General features: G+C 48.3%; 1 protein-coding gene across 2 annotated transcripts in view; it reads right to left on the reverse strand.

The window, feature by feature from the left end:
- Positions 1–3,444: 3,444 nt before the first annotated feature.
- CD99L2 (CD99 molecule like 2) overlaps positions 3,445–21,954 on the reverse strand; it is a 78,437-nt gene continuing 59,927 nt past the window's right edge. Inside the window, exons 3-12 of one of the 2 annotated variants that reach the window (XM_061358010.1) lie at positions 17,256–17,321; positions 16,218–16,256; positions 14,752–14,847; positions 14,093–14,170; positions 12,932–13,024; positions 10,756–10,818; positions 9,669–9,704; positions 9,451–9,570; positions 6,877–6,942; positions 3,445–6,492 (exon numbers count right to left, since the gene is read on the reverse strand). In XM_061358010.1, coding sequence (XP_061213994.1) covers positions 6,428–6,492; positions 6,877–6,942; positions 9,451–9,570; positions 9,669–9,704; positions 10,756–10,818; positions 12,932–13,024; positions 14,093–14,170; positions 14,752–14,847; positions 16,218–16,256; positions 17,256–17,321 — 722 coding nt within the window. In that variant the 3' untranslated portion in view covers positions 3,445–6,427. Of the gene's footprint in view, positions 6,493–6,876; positions 6,943–9,450; positions 9,571–9,668; positions 9,705–10,755; positions 10,819–12,931; positions 13,025–14,092; positions 14,171–14,751; positions 14,851–16,217; positions 16,257–17,255; positions 17,322–21,954 lie in introns of both variants that reach the window. The other variant, XM_061358008.1, reaches the window with a different exon arrangement.

Genomic DNA, 21,954 nt, shown 5'->3' on the forward strand with positions numbered 1-21,954 from the left:
TTGCTGCTAGCAGTTTTTCCTGTAAAGTGAATAATTTGTGGTTTTGTATGAAGTGCATGTTCTCAACTTTCTGTCACCTGCCCCCCCCCCAAAAAAATACTCCTATTAGCAAGATTTGATTACTGTAGCATCCAACCTTTTAAAAACTTATTCAGTCGCCTCCTTGGAAGGTCTGGAGATGGTGCAGGCTGAAAGTTTTCCCTGGACTGCTTTCCTTGTTGTCTTTCATAAAAATCTGGCACTTAGATACTTACGCACTTAGGCGCTGCAGCTCTGCTTTTTGGCTCCAGCTTATATTGCTTCAACTTCTGCTGGTGGGAATTAAGCACTGTTCACAAGAGCCAATTGATTCTATGTGCTGATTGTGGTTTTATTGTCTCTGAGTATTTGTTTATTACTGTACATTTGTTCTTAATATGCCATGGTGCTTCTCTGTTTCTCCACATTCTCTGCATTAACTATGTGTAGCACATAGTTAATGAGTAAGGTGAGCCACAGAGCACTTTTGCAGCTTCAACCAGAAAGGCTCATGTGCTGCATCCAGCCTTACAAATTTACTGTGCTGTGCAGGGTATTTCAACATGTCCTTTTTATTATAGTGAATATAATAGATACCTACAAGAGCAAAGTTTAGGAAGGCTTGCAGTGTTGCATCTCTTAATCAACCTCAGGCTTTTTATAAATAGATGAAAGATATTTTCCTGTAAAAATGGCTCTGCTGAACAGTGTGCCAGCACTGAATTTTACATTGCCAAAATATGTTGAGCTGGTATTGAATTAAACTCTTCCGTATTTTGGATTTCCTTGACATTTTAACTGTATATTAAAGCAAAGCACATTATCTCTAAAATGCAGTGCTAAAGAAAATCTTTTGAAGTTTTTCTCTTTACTGGTGCTAATAATCACAACATTTCCTCTATAATTATTGTAGAAGTGATGACTGGATTAGCTTGAGCAGTCTGGAATTCTTGAAGCTTAAATTCCTAGATCTAAAACCCTGGAATTCAGTTTTGCATTGAACACCACCAGTCATATCAACTGACTGGCTGTTTATGCACAAGTTTCAACATAGCTCAGTGCGCTGCCTCTGACCTGCACTGGGGAGAGGGTCCTGCTGTTCTGTGTGTAAGCACAGTAGATGTTTTGTACATACTTAGCATGCACATTTCCACAGGTGTTGTATAGCTTGTATGTGTTAAGTTAAAGCATAGTTTTATATTGAAGAGGTGACTGTCTTTGTACTCAGTCAGCTTCCCAATAATCAGACTTTTTCCTATTGATTTAACAACTAATCCCATCATTATTTTTTAATAAGGCAGTATTGAACCAGTTGAGGGAAGAGCAGAACCCTGTTCTCCAGCTGTTGTTCCTTAGGCAGAACTATTCACTTCTGATTCAAAGTCTGGATCTTCTTTTGCTTTGCTCTTTGGTTTTGACTGTGCTGAGCATAAGGGGAATGTGTAAAGAAGCGGGCAGTTAAATTTGACCTGTAGATTTTCTTATTGTGAATGACATGTGTGAGTGGGAACAACCTGAATCCGGTGTCCCAGAATAGGATGAAGCCTTGGTAATAACTGAAACATTTTTTGCTTGTAAAGTTAGATAAGTGAATGATCAGACACTTTGCCATTTTAGTCTTTTTTTCAGAGCTGAATTACACTTTTCAGTCACTGTAGATTAAAGTATTTTTGTTGTTGCTTCATTAAAATGGAAAGCAGCTTTTAAAGCCAGTGATCACTCCTGTCTGCTTGGTTTTGTTCCCTTGCACAGGCAGCTTTTCTCTCAAGGAGTTTTAAACAAGAAATGTTTGATTTTTCTTATTTTCTGAGAAAAAATGTAGGAACTCATAGGCTTTATATAGCAACACAGAGAACGTTGGTTCTCTAAAAAATGGGAAATAGAAAGCCAACAGGAGCTGTTCATGTCATTTTGCCCCGAAGCAGAGGTCAAAGTAAAATGGGCAATTTGGAGTATTCCCCAGGTGAAGCAGTTCTGTTAAAAAGGAATGTCCATTTGCTGAGAGATCCCGTATGTTGAACTAAGTGGGTGTTATATTAGAGATCTTTTGACTGCCAGATGGTGTGCAGTTGGGAAGAAACAATTTTATGTTTGTATGAGTCAGAACTAGCTGGTTTGAAATATAAACCACCTTTCTGGGCTGCAAGACTAAGCACTGCATCATTGTGCAGTGGTTAAAAGCTTTGTTTGCACTGAATGGGATGTGAAAATCCAAAGGAAACTGCAGGAAAAGGACCAAAATACAGCCATGCTGGGCATGGCAAGGGACATAGGGACCTAGAGTCAAATTGCTGGATGACTTGAGGACAGCACGAGTGTTTATGCAAATACCTAACTTCTACCATTAAATTAAAGTTTTCGTAATGATAATTGTTTTCTCACACAGCCCAGTTTGTTTTTTTTCTTTTTAGATAGTTTTTAGTGTAGGTGATGTCTCACAGAATCACAGACTGGTTTGGGTTGGAAGGGACCTTAAAGACCATCCAGTTCCATGAGCAGGGATACCTTCCACTAGACCATGTTGCTCCAAGCCCCATCCAGCCTGGCACAATATAATAAGGATATAGGCCACCATTTGCAGTTTAATTCCAACATGGAAAAAAACCACCACAAAATAATCAAGTCTAAAATGTCTTACTTGTCCACTTGTTTTATTTGGTGTTTTCCAATGGTAGTCAAATTCTGATTTTTACCCCCCTGATCCTTACATGCACATTAGCAAAATGAATCTTGATTTCTTACAGGGTAACAATCAACCTTCATTTGGTATAGGCTGCTTCGGCATCAGCAACAATACACCTTGCTTTTAACTAAGGACTCAAAAGATGCTCTGGTTTCACAATACCATGTTGCTGAACTTCCTTTGTTCCTGAACCCCCTTTGTTGCAGGAGCAGGTTTTTAAAGCCTCAGCCTGTCGACTTATCTTACTTTCTCAGAATTTGAAATGGTATCATGGACTAATTCTGTTTTTGTTACAACAACTGAGTAGTTAAGAATGACAATATGGCACTTGTAAGGGTTCGTTAGTGGGGTTGCATGAACAGGACTTGAGTTTATAGTGCCAAAACAATCTTGATATTCATTCAAAGTCAGCATTCTCAACCGAAGTATCTAAACCCAAGAAACTAATACAGTATTGCAAAATCTCCAATGAAGAAACTGCTACACTATTGCCAAAGGAAAATGCAAGTAAGTGACGGAATAACCAGGAAAAGAGCTAGTTAAATTCATTCTTTCTCTGTTTTCTCTGTAACTGAGAAAACTTTTCTGAATCATTTTATTGCTACTTAAAAATAGCTTTAGTTAAGCTGAAGTGAGGTGGTAAGAAAAAAGCTCACAGACAGGTAGTACATGAACTCTCTGGATAGCTGGATATGTAAGGTTTGGACTCATGGAAAATGAAAAGATACAAACAAAAACCAAAATCCAACCAACAAACCACTTTTCCAGTGTTTTATGGCCTTTTTTTAACAAAGGATGAGAAAGTTCCTATCACATATACAGAACCTAAGGGCAGGATTTGCAAAAATTCCCTATCCAGATTTAGAAAGGATACCAGTTAAGTGGAAGCAGTTAGAGAGGTCAGTGCTTGGTCACTTATTTCCCAACTTGGATCACTACTAGGGAAATACACAGGAATCCTCTCAGTTGTTACAATGCTTAAAATACAGATGATGTGTTTTAAAACACCCTGTATCTCAGTGACTGACAGTTCGCATGGAGGCAGACTGCAATAAGAACCAGTGTGAGCCTTCGCTAACACTTGGCATCCTAAGACTTTGACTTTCCTCTAGTTCTGAAGACCAAGTTTAATTTCTTTATTGTGGTATTTGCCAATATTTTCCTATTTTAAATCCCAGAGAAAGAGACCTGGAATTCTGCTACTGTGACTTTGTGCTCTGTCACTGTGCATTTACGGTTTTCTGCATACCTGGAAATCACACAAAGCTGTATGTATTCACAGAAAAGGCCTTGGGGAAGGAGCAGCTTCATAGTTCTAAAATCTGTTGGGGTTGTTTTTTCAGTGAAACAGCTTTTTATTAGGCTTTTTTTTTTCTTCTCTAAACTGCAGTATTTGTGAATTGGACACATGCTGCTCCAATGTCCTAGTGTTCTAGAGCTTCCAAAAGGATGGGTGGGTGCTATATGCTGTAAGGAATGTTGGGACACTCGATTGCACTGTCCACTAGACAAACAGGGAGGGCACAGTAATAGAAATGCAATAAACCCCATGATCTGCATCTACAGGACAACACACCGGTCATCTGCAAAAGGAGAAAGGAAGTTATAGTCACTTGATCTAACCTAGGACAACTGTTTTGAGTGATCCTCGATGCCAAGTTGTGACACTTCATCTACAGTAACTTTCTAAAAACCTTTTTCATGCTACAGCTGTCAAATGTGCTTGGCTAAGAAAGAAAAACAGGCGATGGTGCTTGGGAATGGCGATGCACAAACAGCTGTGTGGCTTCATCAGCATCAGCTCCTGCATGTGATGATCCCAGTCCTGCAGACCACGCTTCCTCCATGAAGATCCTCTGGGAGTAAGCAAACACGGAGCACATCTCTTCTCTATTTCCTCTGCTTCCACTCCCTGAGCAGGCCATCATGAAGTAGTTTTGTTTTCTAATCCAAACACACTCAAAACAAAGCAGCCATAGTTCACAGCAGTGCTGTTGCAGCCCAAGTGTCTGAATACATGAGACACCACAACACTAGAATTGTCTCCCTTATAAAACACTGCAGTTGTTCTGCTAGAGCTAGTGTAAGGCTTTAAAAATGCAAGTGTTAAAAAGAGCAGAAAGAATTGTTGTGCAGCTATTGCAAAATACTTAACCATGTTACTAGGCAATTTCCCTCCAAATGGGGCTGTTAGGCAGCAGTGCTCCTAGGCTGATCCACCTCCTGCCAAGACCTTCTGTAAGTAAGTCGTGTCTACCTGAAAGATGTGAATTTCTACATCAAACCAGAAGGCTTTTTGTTTAATACACATTCACAAAGTATGGGACTGGCAGAACAGTACAAAATGCACACATTTCAGGTTTATATACAAATAGTAAGTACCTCTTACACTACGTACAGTGAATTTGTCTTCACTTGAAGCATGCTTTTTAAACAATCATTGCTTTGGATAAATGTGTCAAGAAGTGGCAGTATCCACATTTTAGCAGGGCAAGGGGAAGGATCAGAAACAGACCCAAATTCTTGCAAGATAGCAAAGGTCTTTGTATTGGTTCCACGTTGTGTGAGCACGCAGACGGGGTTGGGGTGCTCTTGGCAGCCCAGTGTCCTGCTGAGCGCTGCTCGCAACCCAATGCTTCCCAGAGAGCTGCAGGAGCCCCATGCAGGACAGTGATGGAGGGAGCACCCATCCTCTCAGGAGATTCTGCCTTTTCTAAAGGGTAGCTGGTGACACAACGCTTTAGGTCCTTTTTCTGCTTTGGGTGCCACGGAGTGCTCTCAACAGTTGTTGATAACAGGAGAAGGTTGGGGGGACTGCATCTTGCTAAGCTTGATTTCTGTGGTAGCAAGCACACAGGTCTTAACAGATACCTAATCTGTTTATTTATTTTCTGTGGGGTTAAATCTGTCATTTGTTCTAGTGAGGTCTGAACCTGTTCGTGAAAGCATCCAAACGCACACATTTTCCATTTTGGAGACAATGTAGACACGTCGCACAGACAAACTATATTGCTTGGCACCTTCAGCTCCATTCTGATCTCTAACATAGTCAAATATTCCAATGGTATTTGCTGTAAGTGAGCACTCACTGCTGTATTTATGACTTGGTGTGAAAATCAGTTCCTTTTATTTGGTTAGAAGCCCAGTGCTGGGTGGTGGAACAGCATCCTCCACTCCTGGCTTGGGAGCAGGCAGTCACCTGCCTCAGCCTGAGGCCTCACCTGAGGACCTACCCATAGGCACTTCATTTTTAGATGTAGCTATACTAAGGACCACAGTCTACCCTTAGGAAATGTGCAGCTGGAAGAAACATGCCCATAGCTGATAGCAGAATTTGGCTGGAGGTGCTTTACAAAGACTTTGACTCATTTCCTTTGGATTGCTATTCACAGGCACTTTACTGGCCTCCCACCTGTAAGCTCCTCTGCTCCTTGGAAAAGACCTTGTCCGTTCATTTAAAATTGGCCACTGCTGGAGCACCTTCTGCTGGTTTGCATTCACCTGGACATCAAACCCACCATTTACTTTGATGTAAACACGTACTTCTTTACAAAAAATAAACACACACAACCACTCTAACCCTAAAGCCTAGAGCAATAAGAAGCCAGTTCAAGCCTAAGTACACATTAAATAGCTTTGGAGTCAAATTAAATAAAATGCTAAATTACAAACATGTAAGATCTCCATTTGCTGCTGACTGCTTCTTTTCTAGCCCTGGGTCATGCTTCACATCTTCGCACTGTCCTGTTTCGGTGGTTCTGCTGACTGCGTTTGCAGGACTGAATATTTGACTGGGGAGAAAGAAAAAGTCATGAATACAATAGCACATGATGGGACCTGAGTACAAGCAATTGGGGCCCAGTACTGGTTGGTTGTATGTGACATTCAATAAGCCTTTGCAGCAGCCTTGATTATGATTTTCTTGTATGAGACACTCTCGATGGCTGAAACCACATATTATTAAATGCCATCATTTGTAGCATGAGCTCTCTGGTTTCTGACCATGGCTTTGCTTTGTGGGCAATAAAGGGGAAAAACTAAAAAGCTGCATTATCTCCTAAGTGGTGTTTTCATTACAGTGACATGGTGCAGCACGAGGGGCTTTCCTACAGTCCCTCAGTAAAGCTGCCTTTGGGGCCAGACACAGACAAGAGTAAGGAATGCAAGGTTCTCACCTTGGGGTTCCTCGCTTACAACAGCTTCCATGTTTTCTCCTTTCACATACTCCGAGTTAAGTCCCTCTGAGAAGTAACAATAAGGAAAGTGAGATGGGAGGGTAGAAAGTTACACTGATTTGCTTTGATGCCTTAAACACTCTGGTAATGGGCCTACCTGCTGTAAAAGCAAAGATGTCTTTTTGCAACCTCCTCTGCATTAACAGCAGTATGGAAACATCAGCAAACCATCAACGGTGCTGAGAAAGCATTCCTGGATTATCAAGTGACCAGAGAGGCTTGCCTAGAAGGCACAGCTTCTAGCAGCAGCCCTTTTTACTGAGCCTCTTGCTTTACCTTTACCCTGCGAGGCAGCAAGGCTCCTTACTGCACTGAGGCACTCAACTAGGAGAGCATGGAGTGGGTACATCTTCCGGACAGGTCCGAGCACAGAGAGACAGGATCACTCTCATTAAAAGCTAAGTTATGCAGAGCTGCAAGAGGCAGTTTAGAGCAGGGCTGTGCTGATGAGGCAGGATTCCAGTGGGATCTCAAATCCCAAATAGGTCCCTTATTTAAATGCAAAGAAGTTTCCAGTGTTCACAAGTGCACAGGCTGGCTGAGGGGCAGCGGAGGGCACTGGCGGGCAGTTGCGGGGATGTGCAATTGCACAGGGGAAGGGGCAGCACCGCTCACCATGGCCCATCTCAGAGCTGCAGGCTGAGCTAAGACTGTCCTGGGTGTACCATGGGCCTCAGCCAGCCTCTACAGCTCCTCTAAAGGACCCCTCTGGAGAAAAAGGCAGTGGTGGGAATGCTACATCTCAAACAGGGATGGATGAGGGAAGGGGAGGTGGCTCTGCTGGTGTGCCAAAGGAGGATGAGGCTATCCATGCTGCATCCACGCAACACGCACTGTTCAGGTATCTAAACTTGTTTACACATCTAAATGCAGCACAAAGCGTGGCAGGGACCTGCTATGCCTCACCCCTAGGGTTTGATGGGGCTCATCTGTACTGAGAGTTGCCAGGAGTAAATCAAAGCGGTGCAATGGGAGCCCTCATGTAGCAATGGGGCAGCAGTTATAGATATATACTGGCTAAAAAAAAAACCATAAACCCTCATTGCAGCACTGACACTGCAGCTACTGAGCTGTGGAGGAGAGGAGCGGTCGGGGCAGCACCAACAGCTCCCATCCTGCCCAGGCTTGCAGCAGGACACAGGAGGCTGAGCCCTAGCCCAGGGCATGGCTCACGAGTAGGAGATGTGGTGTGAGAGAAGAAAGTGGGATGAAGAACATGATGTGCACATCCTGCAGAGGAATCAGCAAACACCCAGCAGAACAGACCGAAACCCAAGACACGGTGCCAAAGCCTCACTCCAGCTGATGGGTGGGCAAGGAAAAGAGCTGAGCCCGTTCCTCTCAGCATCAGGAGGGTGGTCATTATACACCAGCACTGCTTTCCACCACCACCACCCCCCCCCCAAGACATGTGTTTTGCTGGGATAACACCAAATGCAATTTATGTTTTTCAATAAAAAGCCACTTTTGCAGTGGCTGACGGCTCTCAGATTTCTGTCATGCATTGCAGTGCATCTAAGGCCTGACATTAGCCCAGCATGCCATGTCTGATGGCTTAAATTAATCCTCCTTTATAATTAACTTTAATTTCCTGCTGCCTTTCTGGGGCTTTGTGTCTCTCAGCTTCCCCCTCATCAAAGCCTTTACTCTTTTTTTTATTATTATTATTTATTCTTGCCAAAATATCATTTAAGTGGGGGGAATATACACGGGTGTTTCATTCCATCACATTCATTTGACTTTTCCTGCTGATCTAATTTACCAAAATGCTCCTGTTTGTTTCAGGCACAACTGGGAAAATAGCACAATTCCAACAGAAATCGCCAACCCTGAAGACCCTTCCCCCTGAGTGAAGGAGACTCACAGAACATTTCATTTGATTCATTTAAAAAGAGCTTTTTCCAGCTGTCTGCAACCACCCCATGAGGGCTGCAGGAGCCTCCCATGGCCCAGGCCACTGATGCTGCTGGACACCTCCTGCAACCTGATGGGGCAGCTCGTGCAGACGGTGCTTTGTGGGAACGGGAAGTTTTGCTGCTTAATTTGCACTTAATTGCAGTGATTGCTGCACACCTGCAGCAGGGTGGGGTGGGCTCTGCCACCCAGGGCTGTTGGAGCTGCAGATGGTTGCTGTGCTTCCTCTGCTGCTACTAACCGGTGAGTTTTTACCTCTTGCTGAGATTGTGGGAGGGGGAAGAGAAGGTTTTGGTTTGTTTGTGTTGGGGTGGTGTGGGTTTTATCTCTATTTATCCTGTTTGGTGTTGCTGGTTTTACCTTTGGCTGTGACTGTCTGCAAGAGACTCTGCAATGGGTCCTGGGGATGTTGCTGCTGGTGGGTTCCTGCCCTGATAGGTGAGGGGTTTCAATGACCCATGGCTGGGGTTTTGGTCTGCTACCGCATGCCTGACACCCCACTCCTGTCCCCAGGCTAGAAAATGGCAGCAGGGCTCAGGGGGCAAATAGGGATTTTCTTGCTCTGTGCCCCTGAGATGCTTGGGGTGGGGGGGGACTTACGCTGGATGCTGAAGCAGAACTTCTTCTGCTGGTAGGAGATGTAGCTGGTGACAGCCCCGACGAGCGCCATGGCCAGGCCGCTGGCAATGCCAGCAATTGTCCCTGTATCTGTCACTGCGCCTGTGGGGTGCAGAGAGAGTGGGGTGCTGTGAGGTGGGGGCACACACACCCCCATCCCACAGCCCCACTGCTGGCCCCACGGCCATGGTGGTACCTACTTCCACTGTAGTCGTTGTCGGTTTTGCCCCCGCTACCTGCAAGAGACACAAACCCATGACAGCCCCCTGCCCATCTGCTCCCCCCTGCCATCCCTTCCCATCCTGAGAAAGAGCAGGGATGCAGGAGAGGGGCAGCACGGTCCCAGGGGCACCCCTGGGCAGAAGGGGGGCACATATCCCTGTGGGGCACAGTTTCTCTGCTGACCCAAACCTCTGCAGCTCATCCTTGCCTCTCAGAGGGGTCTAAACCTGCTCCTATCCCACTGTGCTGCAGGAGCTTCTGCAGGAGACACCTCTGCGAGCACACAGTGAACCCCACCTCCACCCCCTGACACCTCTGCTGCTCTCAGCATAAAGACAGAACAAATGAAATGCTGTCAGACAATTACACAGCAGACTCGCGCCATGACAAGGAGGTTACTGGCTATGCTCCATAATGTCAGGGAATCCTTGCTTGGCTTGAAGTCTGGTTTAACATCACCTTCCCTGGAGAAACTGGGCTGGAAGGAGAAGCTGCTCCTGCAGGAAGCTGCAGTCCTTGCCGAGTCACTTTAGATCCTGAATTTATGGAAGCAGGTCAGCATTGTATTAATGCCTCTGATGCGGTTTGTCCTTGGCACAGGGATTCATTAAATGTTGATTGGGTTTGTGGTTTTCCTCTCTTTACTTGGTGGCGTTTAATATTTAATGCTGTGGATCCTCACAAATGCACAGGCTTAACAACTGTTGCTGGTTTCCCTCCTTGCTCCGACCATCCGTGGTCGCATGGCAGAAGGCAAATGCAGGCTCGTGCCCACAGCACAGGGGTGAGCATCTGCTCTCCAGGGGATAGTGGAGATGTGGGTCTCAGGTGGCAGGTGGAAGTGCAGAGCCTCCGTGGCATCACAAATAAGCACCCCAACCGCTGGTACAAGGACCACAGAGGCCAAAACCACTGTGTTCCCCTGGCCCCATGGCTCAGATCCCCTTTCCCCACAGGAAAGCAAGTGCTGCTCTGTGCACTGTGCTTCCTAGGAGGTTGGTTATTGCTGATTACTGCCCGAGCTGCAGCTGCGCAAGCAGGGAGCATCTGTAGGTCGGTGCTTACCTTTCTTCTTGTCCGGGCTGTAGCCGCCATCCACAATGCTGGCCAGGTCATCGTCTGAAAACCCTTTAAAGATAACAAGTGAACAGGGGTTGGTGCTGAAGGGAGATGCAGTCCTGGCAGGAGGAATGTGGGAGCTCACCCCTCAACCTGCACAAAGCCAGATTCACCCAGCAAAACACCAAAGCCGCCATCCTGGGAAGGCGAATGCAGCCAGAGCTGCTTAGAAAAGTGTAACAGGAAGGAAGAACAGCACATGGCTTGCTTGGGGTGAGAGGGATCCCAACACCTGAGTGATTTTGAATGGGCAGGGCCTGGGAATAGGACTCTGGGGGATTCTGGGCAGAGGTCACCTGCGCGCACCCTGCACCCAGGGTGGGACTGGCCTCCTGCAAACCCTGCTCCTGGGGCATGGTTCCCTTCCAGGCAGGCAGAAGCTGCTCTGTTCCTTTCACTGTTTTCTCTAAAACTGGCTATTCTGAAGAGCTGTGCGCGGCTTTCTGTGCAGCAGGGGCCTGCACACCCATTTCAACCAGCAGCACCCAGTCTGCTGACTACTCCATCGCTAGCAAGAACAGGGACAGGTCAATAAGCAGATCCACTTCTCTTGTGATACCAGATGTTAACAAAAGGTTCAACCCCAAATTGTTTTAAGCTTATAAAAGAGATAATACTGACTTTAAGTCTAGTTTGAAAGAAAGAACCTGAATCGAAGTTTGAATACTAGTGTATTATTTTTTAACTGAAATGACTGATGTATTTATGAGTTCATTAGATGTTCTGGCTGCTCAGACTTGGCTGGCAGTGGAGGGGGGAAGAAGCAGTTGGTGTATGCAGTGGCCACTCTGCTTCTGGTGGGCCAACATGGCCCACGTTCCTGCAGGAATGGAGCTGACTTTCCCCCTTTCCAGAGGGACAGAGCCGCTGTAGTGGAAGAACTGAGAAGCAGCACATCTTGGTACAGGTTAAAATGTTATCTTGGACCCGGTTGTAATGGGAGTCCTTGAATGGTTTGGATTGGAAGGGACACTAAAGCTCACCCAGTTATAATCTCCTGCTATGGGTAGGGACACCTTTCACTAGACCAGACTGCTGAAAGCCCCATTCATCCTAGCCGTGCTTAACTCACGCAGCATAAGCACATAGAAACACAGCCTGGGAACTGGCAGCTGAATGAGTGGTGCTGTTGAACCCCTTAGCTCAGTCCCAGAGGGGCGCAGCAAGGAGCATGATGAGAGAAGAGACCCAAAGTTAAGCCAGCAAAAGGCTCCTTCTCTGATGCTGCGCCTGTTGAAGGGTTAGTTTTGCCCTGACGCCTGGAGGAGGCTGCCTCATTCACCAGCTTACCACAGAAACAGATTTATGGGCTTAGTAATGAGTGTAAAGTGGAAAAACACCCTGGCTATGCCAGAACGCAGAGCGGTCCCAGGCAGTCCAGGGAGCAGTGATGCCAGGGAACGCGTGCGCTGGTTTGTGACCCACGCCACGTTCCAGCAGTTCAACACCTCACAGGAGCCTGAAACCTCAACAAGCCCAGAATATCAAAGTGCAGACAAGTCACCCAGTTAATTCAATCTCATAAAATACCTGACTATTAATTACGCATGTGAGCAGGGTATACGGCCATCTCGACATCAATAAACTAGCCTTGCAAAGTCTGGTTTCCAGCTCAAGGGAACAATCCTCGTAGACAAATGATTCATTCACCAGAGTATTTTAGAGGCGGAAAAGAAAATCTCCCAGCCTGTAGCGTATGTTATGCCAGGACTTAAGCCTGCTCTAGATTTATGTTTTGGCAATGACTGCGAACCCCAACAGCACATGTCCTTGGTTAAAGAGCTGTCAGGTACAGGACGAGGGGAACTTAACACAACCACCACAATTTAATGGGTCAGAAGAGGCCCTGGGAAAGGAACCTGCAGACAGGCAACAGGTCATTAGGCAGAGGCTCTTTCTGCCAAGGATGGCAGAGGCAGGGGCTCCTTCTGCCCTGGAGGAAGGGACTGTGCTGCCTGCAACACATCGCATCCCCCCAGGGCACGCTGGTGCGGGCAGCAGCCATGGGCAAGGCAGCACTTCTGCTCTCCCCTACCCTGTTGTTTGCCAGGAGATCCTGTTCCTGGGTGGATCTCCCGCAGGGCCTGAGGGGCAGCAGCACAGAGAGGGGAAGTGAACGTACCTTCATCTGGCCTTATGTTCGGCCTCCCAGCATCTTTCCCATCGTTCTTATCATCAAGGGCATCAGCCAAGTCAAAATCCATAGGATTCTTTGCTAGAAAATGACACAGGGGTTAGCAGTGCTGGCCACAGGCTGGGTTGTCCTTCAATTAATTAATGAATCATAGAATCCTAGACTGGTTAGGGTTGGAAAGAACACTAATGATCATCTTGTTCCAGCCCCCTGCCATGGACAGGGACACCTTCCACTAGACCAGATTGCTCCAAGACCCACATCCAACCTGGCCTTGAACACTGCCAGGGATAGGGCAGCCAGAGCTTCTCTGGGCAACCTGTGCCAGTGCCTCATAGAAATGCTCAGCTTTGCCAGGGAAAAGCGCTGATGAATGAGATGATGCCCCCAACACAAGCATCTCTCCTGGTTTTGCTGTGCTGCATCGTAGCAAACCTTCCAACCCCATCCCATTTCATGTGTGGTGAGAAATATCACATTCTTCCCATAGAAAGAGTCCCACACTGTGGCTCAAGTGCCAGGTAGTCAGATAAATGAAGCTGGGTAGGAAAGGTCAGAGCCAAATAAGTGCTCCCAAGGGTGGAGGGAAAGGAGGAGAATATGCCACAGTGACATGCCAGTTGGAGCAGTCTGCAACTTGATGGCTTGGTGCTGTTTTCCTCTGTGAATGGCCCAGTTGGTGCCCTGAGCATCCTGGCTCTGACAGATCAGCTATTACCTTTGCTAAATCACAGCTAAAACCATGGTCCAGAGCCAACCCAAGCTCCTCACCCCTGCCAGCTCACACCAAAATTGATTTTTTTAGGGTATTTTTTTAAGCCTGGGAGTGCCTTTTGCCCAAACTCTGCCTGAACCGGCAGCAAAGCGCCCACTGACAGGGTGTCCTGGTGGGATGGTATGCTGGTGGAGCCTGGAATGGCTGTGTTGTGCCATGCTGGGTGGCACAGCAAGCCCATGGCCTTAAAACAGGCAGAAGAATGCAAAAGAGTCCAGGAACTGCTGGGGTGCCCAGGGAAGTGCAGGGCAAAGCCAAGATACCCTGTCTGCCATGTGGTTTTTGTTGGCAGTGCTGCCATTGTGGCACATCCCTCTGTCCGCGCCAGCAGCGGAGCTGGGGTGGAGCCACAGGGCTGGGGTGCTCATACTCACCTGGGTTATGTTTGGGGGGGGGCCTCGTAGTTTTTGGCTGCTTGGTTGTGGTGCGGATGACATCCCAAAAGCTGTTGTCTGAAGGGAGTTGGGAGAAAGAGACCAAAATGACGTTATTCTCTGAAACATGCATTCGGACAAGTGCTGGGAGGGGAACCCCCTCCCTGCAGGGAGACAAGGGCTGTGCTGGAGTGGTTGGTTCTGTGCTCTGAGCCCTACACAGCTTCCCTGACACCAGGGACCCCACTGCCTGTTGGTGCCCTGGGGATGCTCAAGCTCTCGATGTGAGTGGTGGGTGCCTTCACAGGGATCCCCTGAGCCACGTAACGTGCCAGCAGGGATTGAACTTGGGAAAGGGACAAGCAGGGCTGCCAGAAAACCCTCCCCAAACATGTGCCAGTGGGATTCATGCTGCGACCCGCTCATCAGAGCTCTGCCAGTGTGAGGCCAGTCCCACGCCAACCCTACCAGCTACCCATGGCATGCAGGAGCAGGACCAGGCACCACCGAAAAGATGCTTATGGATGTGTGTATGGATGTTCTACTTCACTGATGAAATCGGTGAGTGAAAACACTCCCTGTGGAGTGTTTTCCCCTGTCCAGAGCCCCAAGGCGGGCACGCATGCACCCTTCACAGGGCACAGGATGCTTCACAGTACCTGGCTTTCCTGGCCTGGGGAAAGGCTTTGGAGTCGGCTTGGCTGGTTTGGTGGTAGTCTCCGGAATGGTGTCAAAGTAATCAGCCAAATCAAAGCCTGCTGCAGGAGAAAAGGGATTGTTAAAACACCCATCGCTTGTGGAACAGTGAGAGGCTTCCAGCAGCGACCCCTGCATGGCAGCTCTGCAGCTGCTATTGCACGACTGCTGGAGGCCACAAGTACCTGTGCCAGTGTGAAGCTGAAAAGGGCATCCAGCTGCTCCGCTGCTCAATCACAACCATGTTGCAGAGCCTTCAGATCAGCCTGGACATTGTTCAACTCCTCCTCCCTGAGCTGTGGCTCCTGCCCACCCCAAGGCTGAACCCCAAAATAACACTTTTGGGGTATCTTCTGGTGCAGATGAGAAGCTGCTGTGGGCATCAAGCGAGTGGCTGGGCCCTGCTCTGCTCCCTGCGTGGCCACCCGTGAGTGACCCTGGGCTGAACAGAGCACAGGAACACACCACAGGAGCCCTTGGTGCCATCACTCATCCAAAAAGCACTCCCCAGGGAAGAATTAACTTGGTGAGATGAAACCTCAGCCTCAGTGTACGTCCATTTCCCAGGGAGAGTTTATTGGATCAAACAGGCTCTTGCTCAGGCTGTGATCTAAACCCTGCAGCGCTGCACGTGCTTCTGGCTCTTGTCTCTTCTCAACCCTAGCAAAGACCGTGGTGGCCAAGGAGCTGGACAGTCGGATTTGCTTAAATTTGTGCCAAGATCCTGATGCAGGGGTGAACAGATTCACTTCCGAGCACTCCCCCGCTGCAGGTTATTTCAGGCTGCCCCAGCAGGGTTGAGCAACCCTCGGCTCTTGTGACCGTGCTATATTTAAGTAGGTATATTTGGCCAGAGCTGAGCCAGAGGAGCTGCCAGCAGTGAAACTCGGGTGAATTTAAGGAGCTTCCTCAGCCAGGGCAGATGCCGTGGAGCCAGCCAGCCAGCACATCTGATGGGCACAGTCAGAGAGATGTTCTTTCCCTGGGTGGAGAAACGTCACCAGGCTGGGCTTTTCTGTGGAGGTTGGAGTGAAAAAAAAGGAAGGAAAATATCCTCTGGGCTCCCTCCTGGAAGGAAAGCTAGCAAGTGCCATTCAGCCAGAAACAAAAGCCCTCGTGTAGCTGAGCAGTGATTTGTGCCTTTTCCATTATGATACTGCAAACTGTGCAAAATTCAGCCTTGGACATGAATGCTCCACTGCCACTCACCTTCAGCATGGACAGAAATATCAATATTGCATTTACTCTGGCCCTGCAGGGGAGTGCATGTATGTACACCAGTGCCAGCCTTCTTACAGGCAAGTGAAGGTGCCCCAAATCAGCACCAGCCACACGCGGGCAGCCTGCAGTGGGGCTCACATGATTCAACCCCCCCTGGGAAGCAAACCCCACACTGTGCTTAAATGATACACACACAAGAAGGTCTCACCTGTATCACCTGCCGGCTTCCTGGGGCCCATGGGAGTCGCTGTGACAAACCAGAGGAAAACCTTAGTCATGGACATCACTGAAAACACATCACTTCTGTCTGAGAATCAAGGGCTGACATTCTGCTACAAGCTTTCCAGCTGAGCATCGCCGGTCTGCGTTTGTAAAGTCAAGAGCCCAGAGCCCCAAAACCCTGCAGGACTGAGCCCAGAGCTCTGCAGGGCGCAGCTGTGCCTGGGGCTGAACACTGCCTCTGTGCAGGCCAGCATCCTGCCAAGCCGAAAGCAGGGAGCTGTGATAAGCTGCTCCCTGTTCCGACTCCTGAAGGCAGCAGCAAGGACACACACTGTACAGAACACTGTGGAAAACAAGAGTAAGCTGCCCGGTCAGTCAGTTAAATGACAGATAATTTCCAGCCCTGTGCTATGAACGGGAGGTTCCCTGTCAGCTAGAGGAGTTTTGGTGGCATGCTGATGCTCAGATCCCATCTCCCCTGGCTGCTCCTGGGCTAAAACAAGCTACAGTCAGCCTTTAGAGGGAGGGATCATTTGCTTTTTTCACCCCTGTAAAGGACTGCCTATTAATAGCGACGACCATTGCCAAGTATATGAATAAATTATAAGCAAGAGTTGTGGCTGCTCTATTCCCATTAACTTCTATTTGTGCCTCTGAATACTGGAGTGTTTCTGCTGGGCTTGTTTTCCAGTGCGCTAGTACTGTGAGATGTGACCCAGCTCCAGACCCTTCACTGACATGTCCAGTGTCACTGCCACGTCAAATCACTGCCATGCCTCTGTGTTTTGCTCATGGGAATCAGAAAGTGAAGGGCACATGGTCAACAGCCAGCTTCTCCAGGCCCATCTCCCAGTCCTACCTGTTGGCAAGCCAAGATGGACATTGCATCTCCTCAGGCAGAGAAGTTGAGGTAGTCTGTGTCCTCCATGACCCTCCCACCAGCACCAGATCCCAAAGAACAAATTGCATCCATGAACATCTATTTGTTTTCTCCTCTTTGAAACAATAAATAAGTGTGACTTACGTCGCTTGGTGGTGTGGTCATACAGGGCATCTTCTAGGTCAAAGTCATCCAGCTTGTCCCCATGACCTGGAGACAAAGAACCAGCAGTGGTTGTACTTGCTCCGCACAAAGCAAACTGCCTTTAAACACACTATGGTCAGATTCATTTGCTCAAATTGCTTTAGTTTTTTGCTAGTTTTTTCCAAGCCTGACCCATCACCAGTGATGAGGAAGACATCAGCCTCCTCTGAATGCTGTGACTGTTAAATTGCAGAGCAGTCATCTCTGGATTTTCCGTTTGTCTGCCCTAATGGATGCGCTATAAAAACACACGCTATGCTTAAATTTGTCAAGGAGAGCCTACCAATTCATCTCTCGGGCTGCCACTCATCTGTGGCTGTGCTCACGATTATATGTTTGCTAAACACCATGAAAACATTGGGACAGCACAGACAAACCGGGTGAGAAACAAAAAAGCCCTCTGCACCTCTTCTTCACGAGTGCCTTCCAACATCAAAGGCTTCGCATGAAAATGCTGCTGCTGCTGCCTGCCAAGCACAACTTAGCATTTCAGAGACCTCCCGCATCACTCTGCCTTGGTAATGCAAACCAGGCCTAAATCCCCATCCCAGGGATACACCTGACAGGGACAGACAGGGGTTTTTGTTAGGTGCCTCACCACAACTCCAGCCACTTCATAATATCCTAGGGATAACTCGGCACTATTCCATGTTCTCCTGCAACAGGGCCAGCTAATCCTTCCTTTCTCTGTCCTTTTTATACGTGGTGTTAATTACTATTGACTTACCCTAGTTCTGAATGTATTTGTCTTGATAAATTCATGCTTTTACATCTCAGAGCATGCTGAGTAATTAATATCCTTTGGGTTTGCTAAGTACTGCAGCACTGCAAGAGAACATTAAAATGGCTTTCCTCTTATTCCTACTGCTAAATGGATTTAGCTATTGCCACCTGAGCTCCAGCGTGCTTCATGAATAAATTTAAAGCTTTACTGACAAGGACAATAACAATGGGAAGGCACCAGTCCATCGGAAAGCAGTATCAGTGTTTTGGTGAAAAACTTGAACTGAGAGTGGTCACTCAGTACCAGAACACCTCCAGCTGGGTTTCACTCACACATCACACCTCGTTTCAGTTGCTGTCTATTCAGATGTACGCTCAGCAAATCTGAGGGCAAGTTAAATGGCTGGAAAGTTGCTACGGGCTCCTCTCCCCTGGCAAAGCATTTGGTGTGGAACTGCTGCTGGGGGTAAGTAACAAACACATGTCCCAGTCAGGGGGCCATGCTTCTTATTGAGAGGAAGGATGCCAATGCTTCCGCTGTGAGCCTGAGGAACGGCTGGTGGAGGGTCACCCACTGCATGTGTAGCCCAGTTACTACTATGTGAAATCCATGGAATGAGCCCCTTGCTCCATACAGCAGCACGGCAGGGCTGTGCTCAGCACCCTCAGCCTCTCCGCACACCCCTCTGCTCCTTGCCAAAGTATTTGCCTCTTGGGCCTTATTGCTGGTGAAATGCTGTCACCATGAGACAGGCCAGATGAAGCTGCAGAGTTATCCAGTGGTCTAAGTGCAAACAGAGTAACAGGTGAAACCATCCATGGTGCCAAAAAACACGACTGCCCAGCTTCAGTGCTTGGATGGGTGCTGCTAAATCACTACCCATCCCTCCTGAGACCCCACAAGCTCATTACTGCTGTGGCAAACTGTCCCCAAGCTTGCCACTCTGTCAATTTCATGCAGGCTCCCTTTCCCAGCATGGCTTTTTCCCCAGTGTTTACTGGATTTTCAGGAACCAGCAGGGCTTTGTCATTCTTGTCTTTCTATTGTAAACTGTGTTCAAAAAAAGGTGGAAGAGCAGAACTGTGGTGTGTCTCTGGCAGGATGAGAAGCACTACAAACTCCACTGGGGAAATGAACCATCACTATGTTTCATTTTGGTTCCCTCTGCCTCTGCAGCAGGCAGGGCAAGCTGGCCGGAGAGATGCAGTGGCAGCACCACGACTCGCATTGGTATGCCAGGAGCCATCCCTTCCCTCTCCCCCTTGCTCCCTCTGCTCTCCATGATTAAATAGATGTTAAGGGTGCTGATTTGCTGCATGCTGAGTCCTGATGTTAGCACATCATCTTTGATGTGTGAACTCAAACACCAAGTGAGGGCAAGTGGGTGCTCATGGGAGTGCATGGAAACACCCCGTGGTAGGGACACAGGCCCTGCAGGGAATGTGAATACCCCAAGAAATGGGCTCCCCCCAGCCTGGCTTTGAGGGGCTCATGGGACCCCCTGACTGAGCAGCACTTACACCTCCCTGGGTTTGGTGACAGCTTCCCTCGGTATCTCTCCATGCAGGACAACAGGAGTGTGCCAATTCCAGAATCACTCTCCAAGAGCCAGCTGGCACATGAGTGGGTCCAGGGGGATGAAAGGTCCTCAGGGCCCTCCATCCTCAGGGGACTGATGTAAACCAGCAGCCGCTAACATGTCCCAGCTGCAACCGCATCCCAGGGGAATCCCACCCTGCTAGGGAGAGGCGTGCACGCAGCCCATGTGAAGGTTAGGAAAACTGTTGACATGCTGAATCACCCGGGACAACCTTCCCTAGGAATTGCAGCGCTTGGCACAGCCCATTTCCTAGGGCTTTCCAACCGCTGCCCATAGCAAACTGAGATCCTGTTCCAGGGCAATGTAAACCCAGGAATCCCCTAGGCACTGGTGAGGATTAGTAATAGATTGCCAGTTAATTGAAGCTGGCAACAACTTTATTTCATACAAAGGGTGTTATAGAGATGTATTACACCTTTTATGGATCAATAACAGTGCTGCCGTCAAAGGCACGCAAACTTGCCCGCTCGCTCCGACAGATAAGAGCTGAATGCTCGCCTCCTTATCCTTTTATTCAGTTATTAGGTGGTAACAAACCCAGCACTTCACAGTGAGATGCTTAAAACCCAACCAGCCCTTTGCACGCATGTGTTCACCTTGCAAATGCAGGGTTTTGGGAGGCAGCACTGCTGCTCCCTGCACTGTGTTCCATGATCTCTGGAGACGTGGGTCTCCCGGGTTCCAAAAGCCCATCCTCTGACAGGAACCCATGCATAGCAGAGAGAACCTCTATATGATGAGTTTACACTCTCTGGGAGAAGCTGGCCATGCTCCTCCATACTAGAGCTCATAGGCAGCCCGCTGCTGAGTTGCAGAAGTGTTTGTCTGTACTGCATGCTCAGCAATCAGGGTCATCCATGCCCTGATGTTCCACCTCCACTGCAGGATGTACCTACGCTGCCTGCAACCTGTTACAGGGCTATAAACCCACTGATACACAAACCCTCTGGTTGCTTGGTATTGGGGACCAGCTTGGGATCTTCGCCAGGGTTCAAAACTAGGCTAGTTAGGGTTTCCTTCACCCCCCCCATTTCAGTGGGTCTGAAAGAACTCTCCTCTCTGGCTGCTGAGAGAAAACACACATCCCCAGGGGCAGCTGGAAGGCAATTCAAGCCCTGGGTGCCAGCTGGCCAAGGGCACTGGAACATCTGCAGGCCTGCAGGTCTACGGCAGGGGGGGAAATGGTCAAATGAGATGTATTTTCCATATTTTTGTTTTATGTGACAATCAAAAGAAACTGAGCTGGGACATCTTGCGGTACCTAACAGGAACCCCCAACACCAGAATGGGGAGTGGGGGGGTACCCACCGACAGCTGAGCCAGGTGGAGGCCATAAAAGAGAGGTGAGAGTTATGGCCAAGCCAGCTCCCTTGCCTCTCCCCGACTCCCCTCACCTTGCTGGGGGTATTTTTAATCAGAGCTAGCTGCTCTTTGAAGGTAGAAGGGTTTTGTGCCCTTAATGTATTCGCTCCTCATTATTTTTTGTAGCAGGCAGCTCAAACGCGCAATCGTACTCGTCAGCTTTTTAGCTTTTACAATTATATGTATATTCTAATTAAGGCCTACTGTTTGACAAAGCTTGAATTACAGTATCATAATTCACACCCAGTGTATTGCTAGGCCGGCTGCAGCACTCAGAGCAAGGTGTATTCCATTTTTAGCGCCAGCCCACAGATCTCTTTGTGCAATATATATGTGTTTAGCTTCCCTGGGAATTGAGAGCCCGCGATGGTACGAGATTGACAGCCCAGGAGATTCCAGGAGAATGCAAAGCAGGTACAAGGGCAGCAGAAAGTAAGTCAAACTGCCTGACTTTTATGCAGCTACCTTAGGAGCAATGCAGAGGGCAGGAGAGCAGGAGGAAAGAGTGCTGAGGGTCACAGGCATCAGGGTCTCTCCTGCAACCAACCTGGGTGTTTTGGCACATACAGGTGGATGCCTGTGCAGGGCACCCATGGCTGCACTGGCACCACTGGGTAGCGTGCCAGGGATGGAGGGGCTTTGGGTGCAGAGCCATCTTGTGCTGCTGGTGGTGCATCCTTGCAGCCCCAAAGGTCTGTGAGGAGCAAATGGCTGCTCCTCTACAGGTGACGTCTGCTCTGCCTCTGGCTGCACCAGGGGTCCCCAGGGACCTCTGAAACACACAATGGCACCCTGCCCTTGGCCAGAGCAGCCATCCTGGTCATCACCAACCAGAGCTTCAGACACAGTAGTGCTCTCTAACACCACTGCCTGGGTGCTGGCCCACACCACCAAGCACCCAGGAAATCCACTTGCAAGTGCCACACTGCTTGCAAATCTTGAGCTGTTGCTGA

Source organism: Neopsephotus bourkii, unplaced genomic scaffold, assembly GCF_033783945.1.
Source record: "Neopsephotus bourkii isolate Nb327-2 ecotype Australia unplaced genomic scaffold, CSIRO-AGI_Nbou_v1 NB_936, whole genome shotgun sequence".
Taxonomy (NCBI): Eukaryota; Metazoa; Chordata; class Aves; order Psittaciformes; family Psittacidae; genus Neopsephotus; species Neopsephotus bourkii.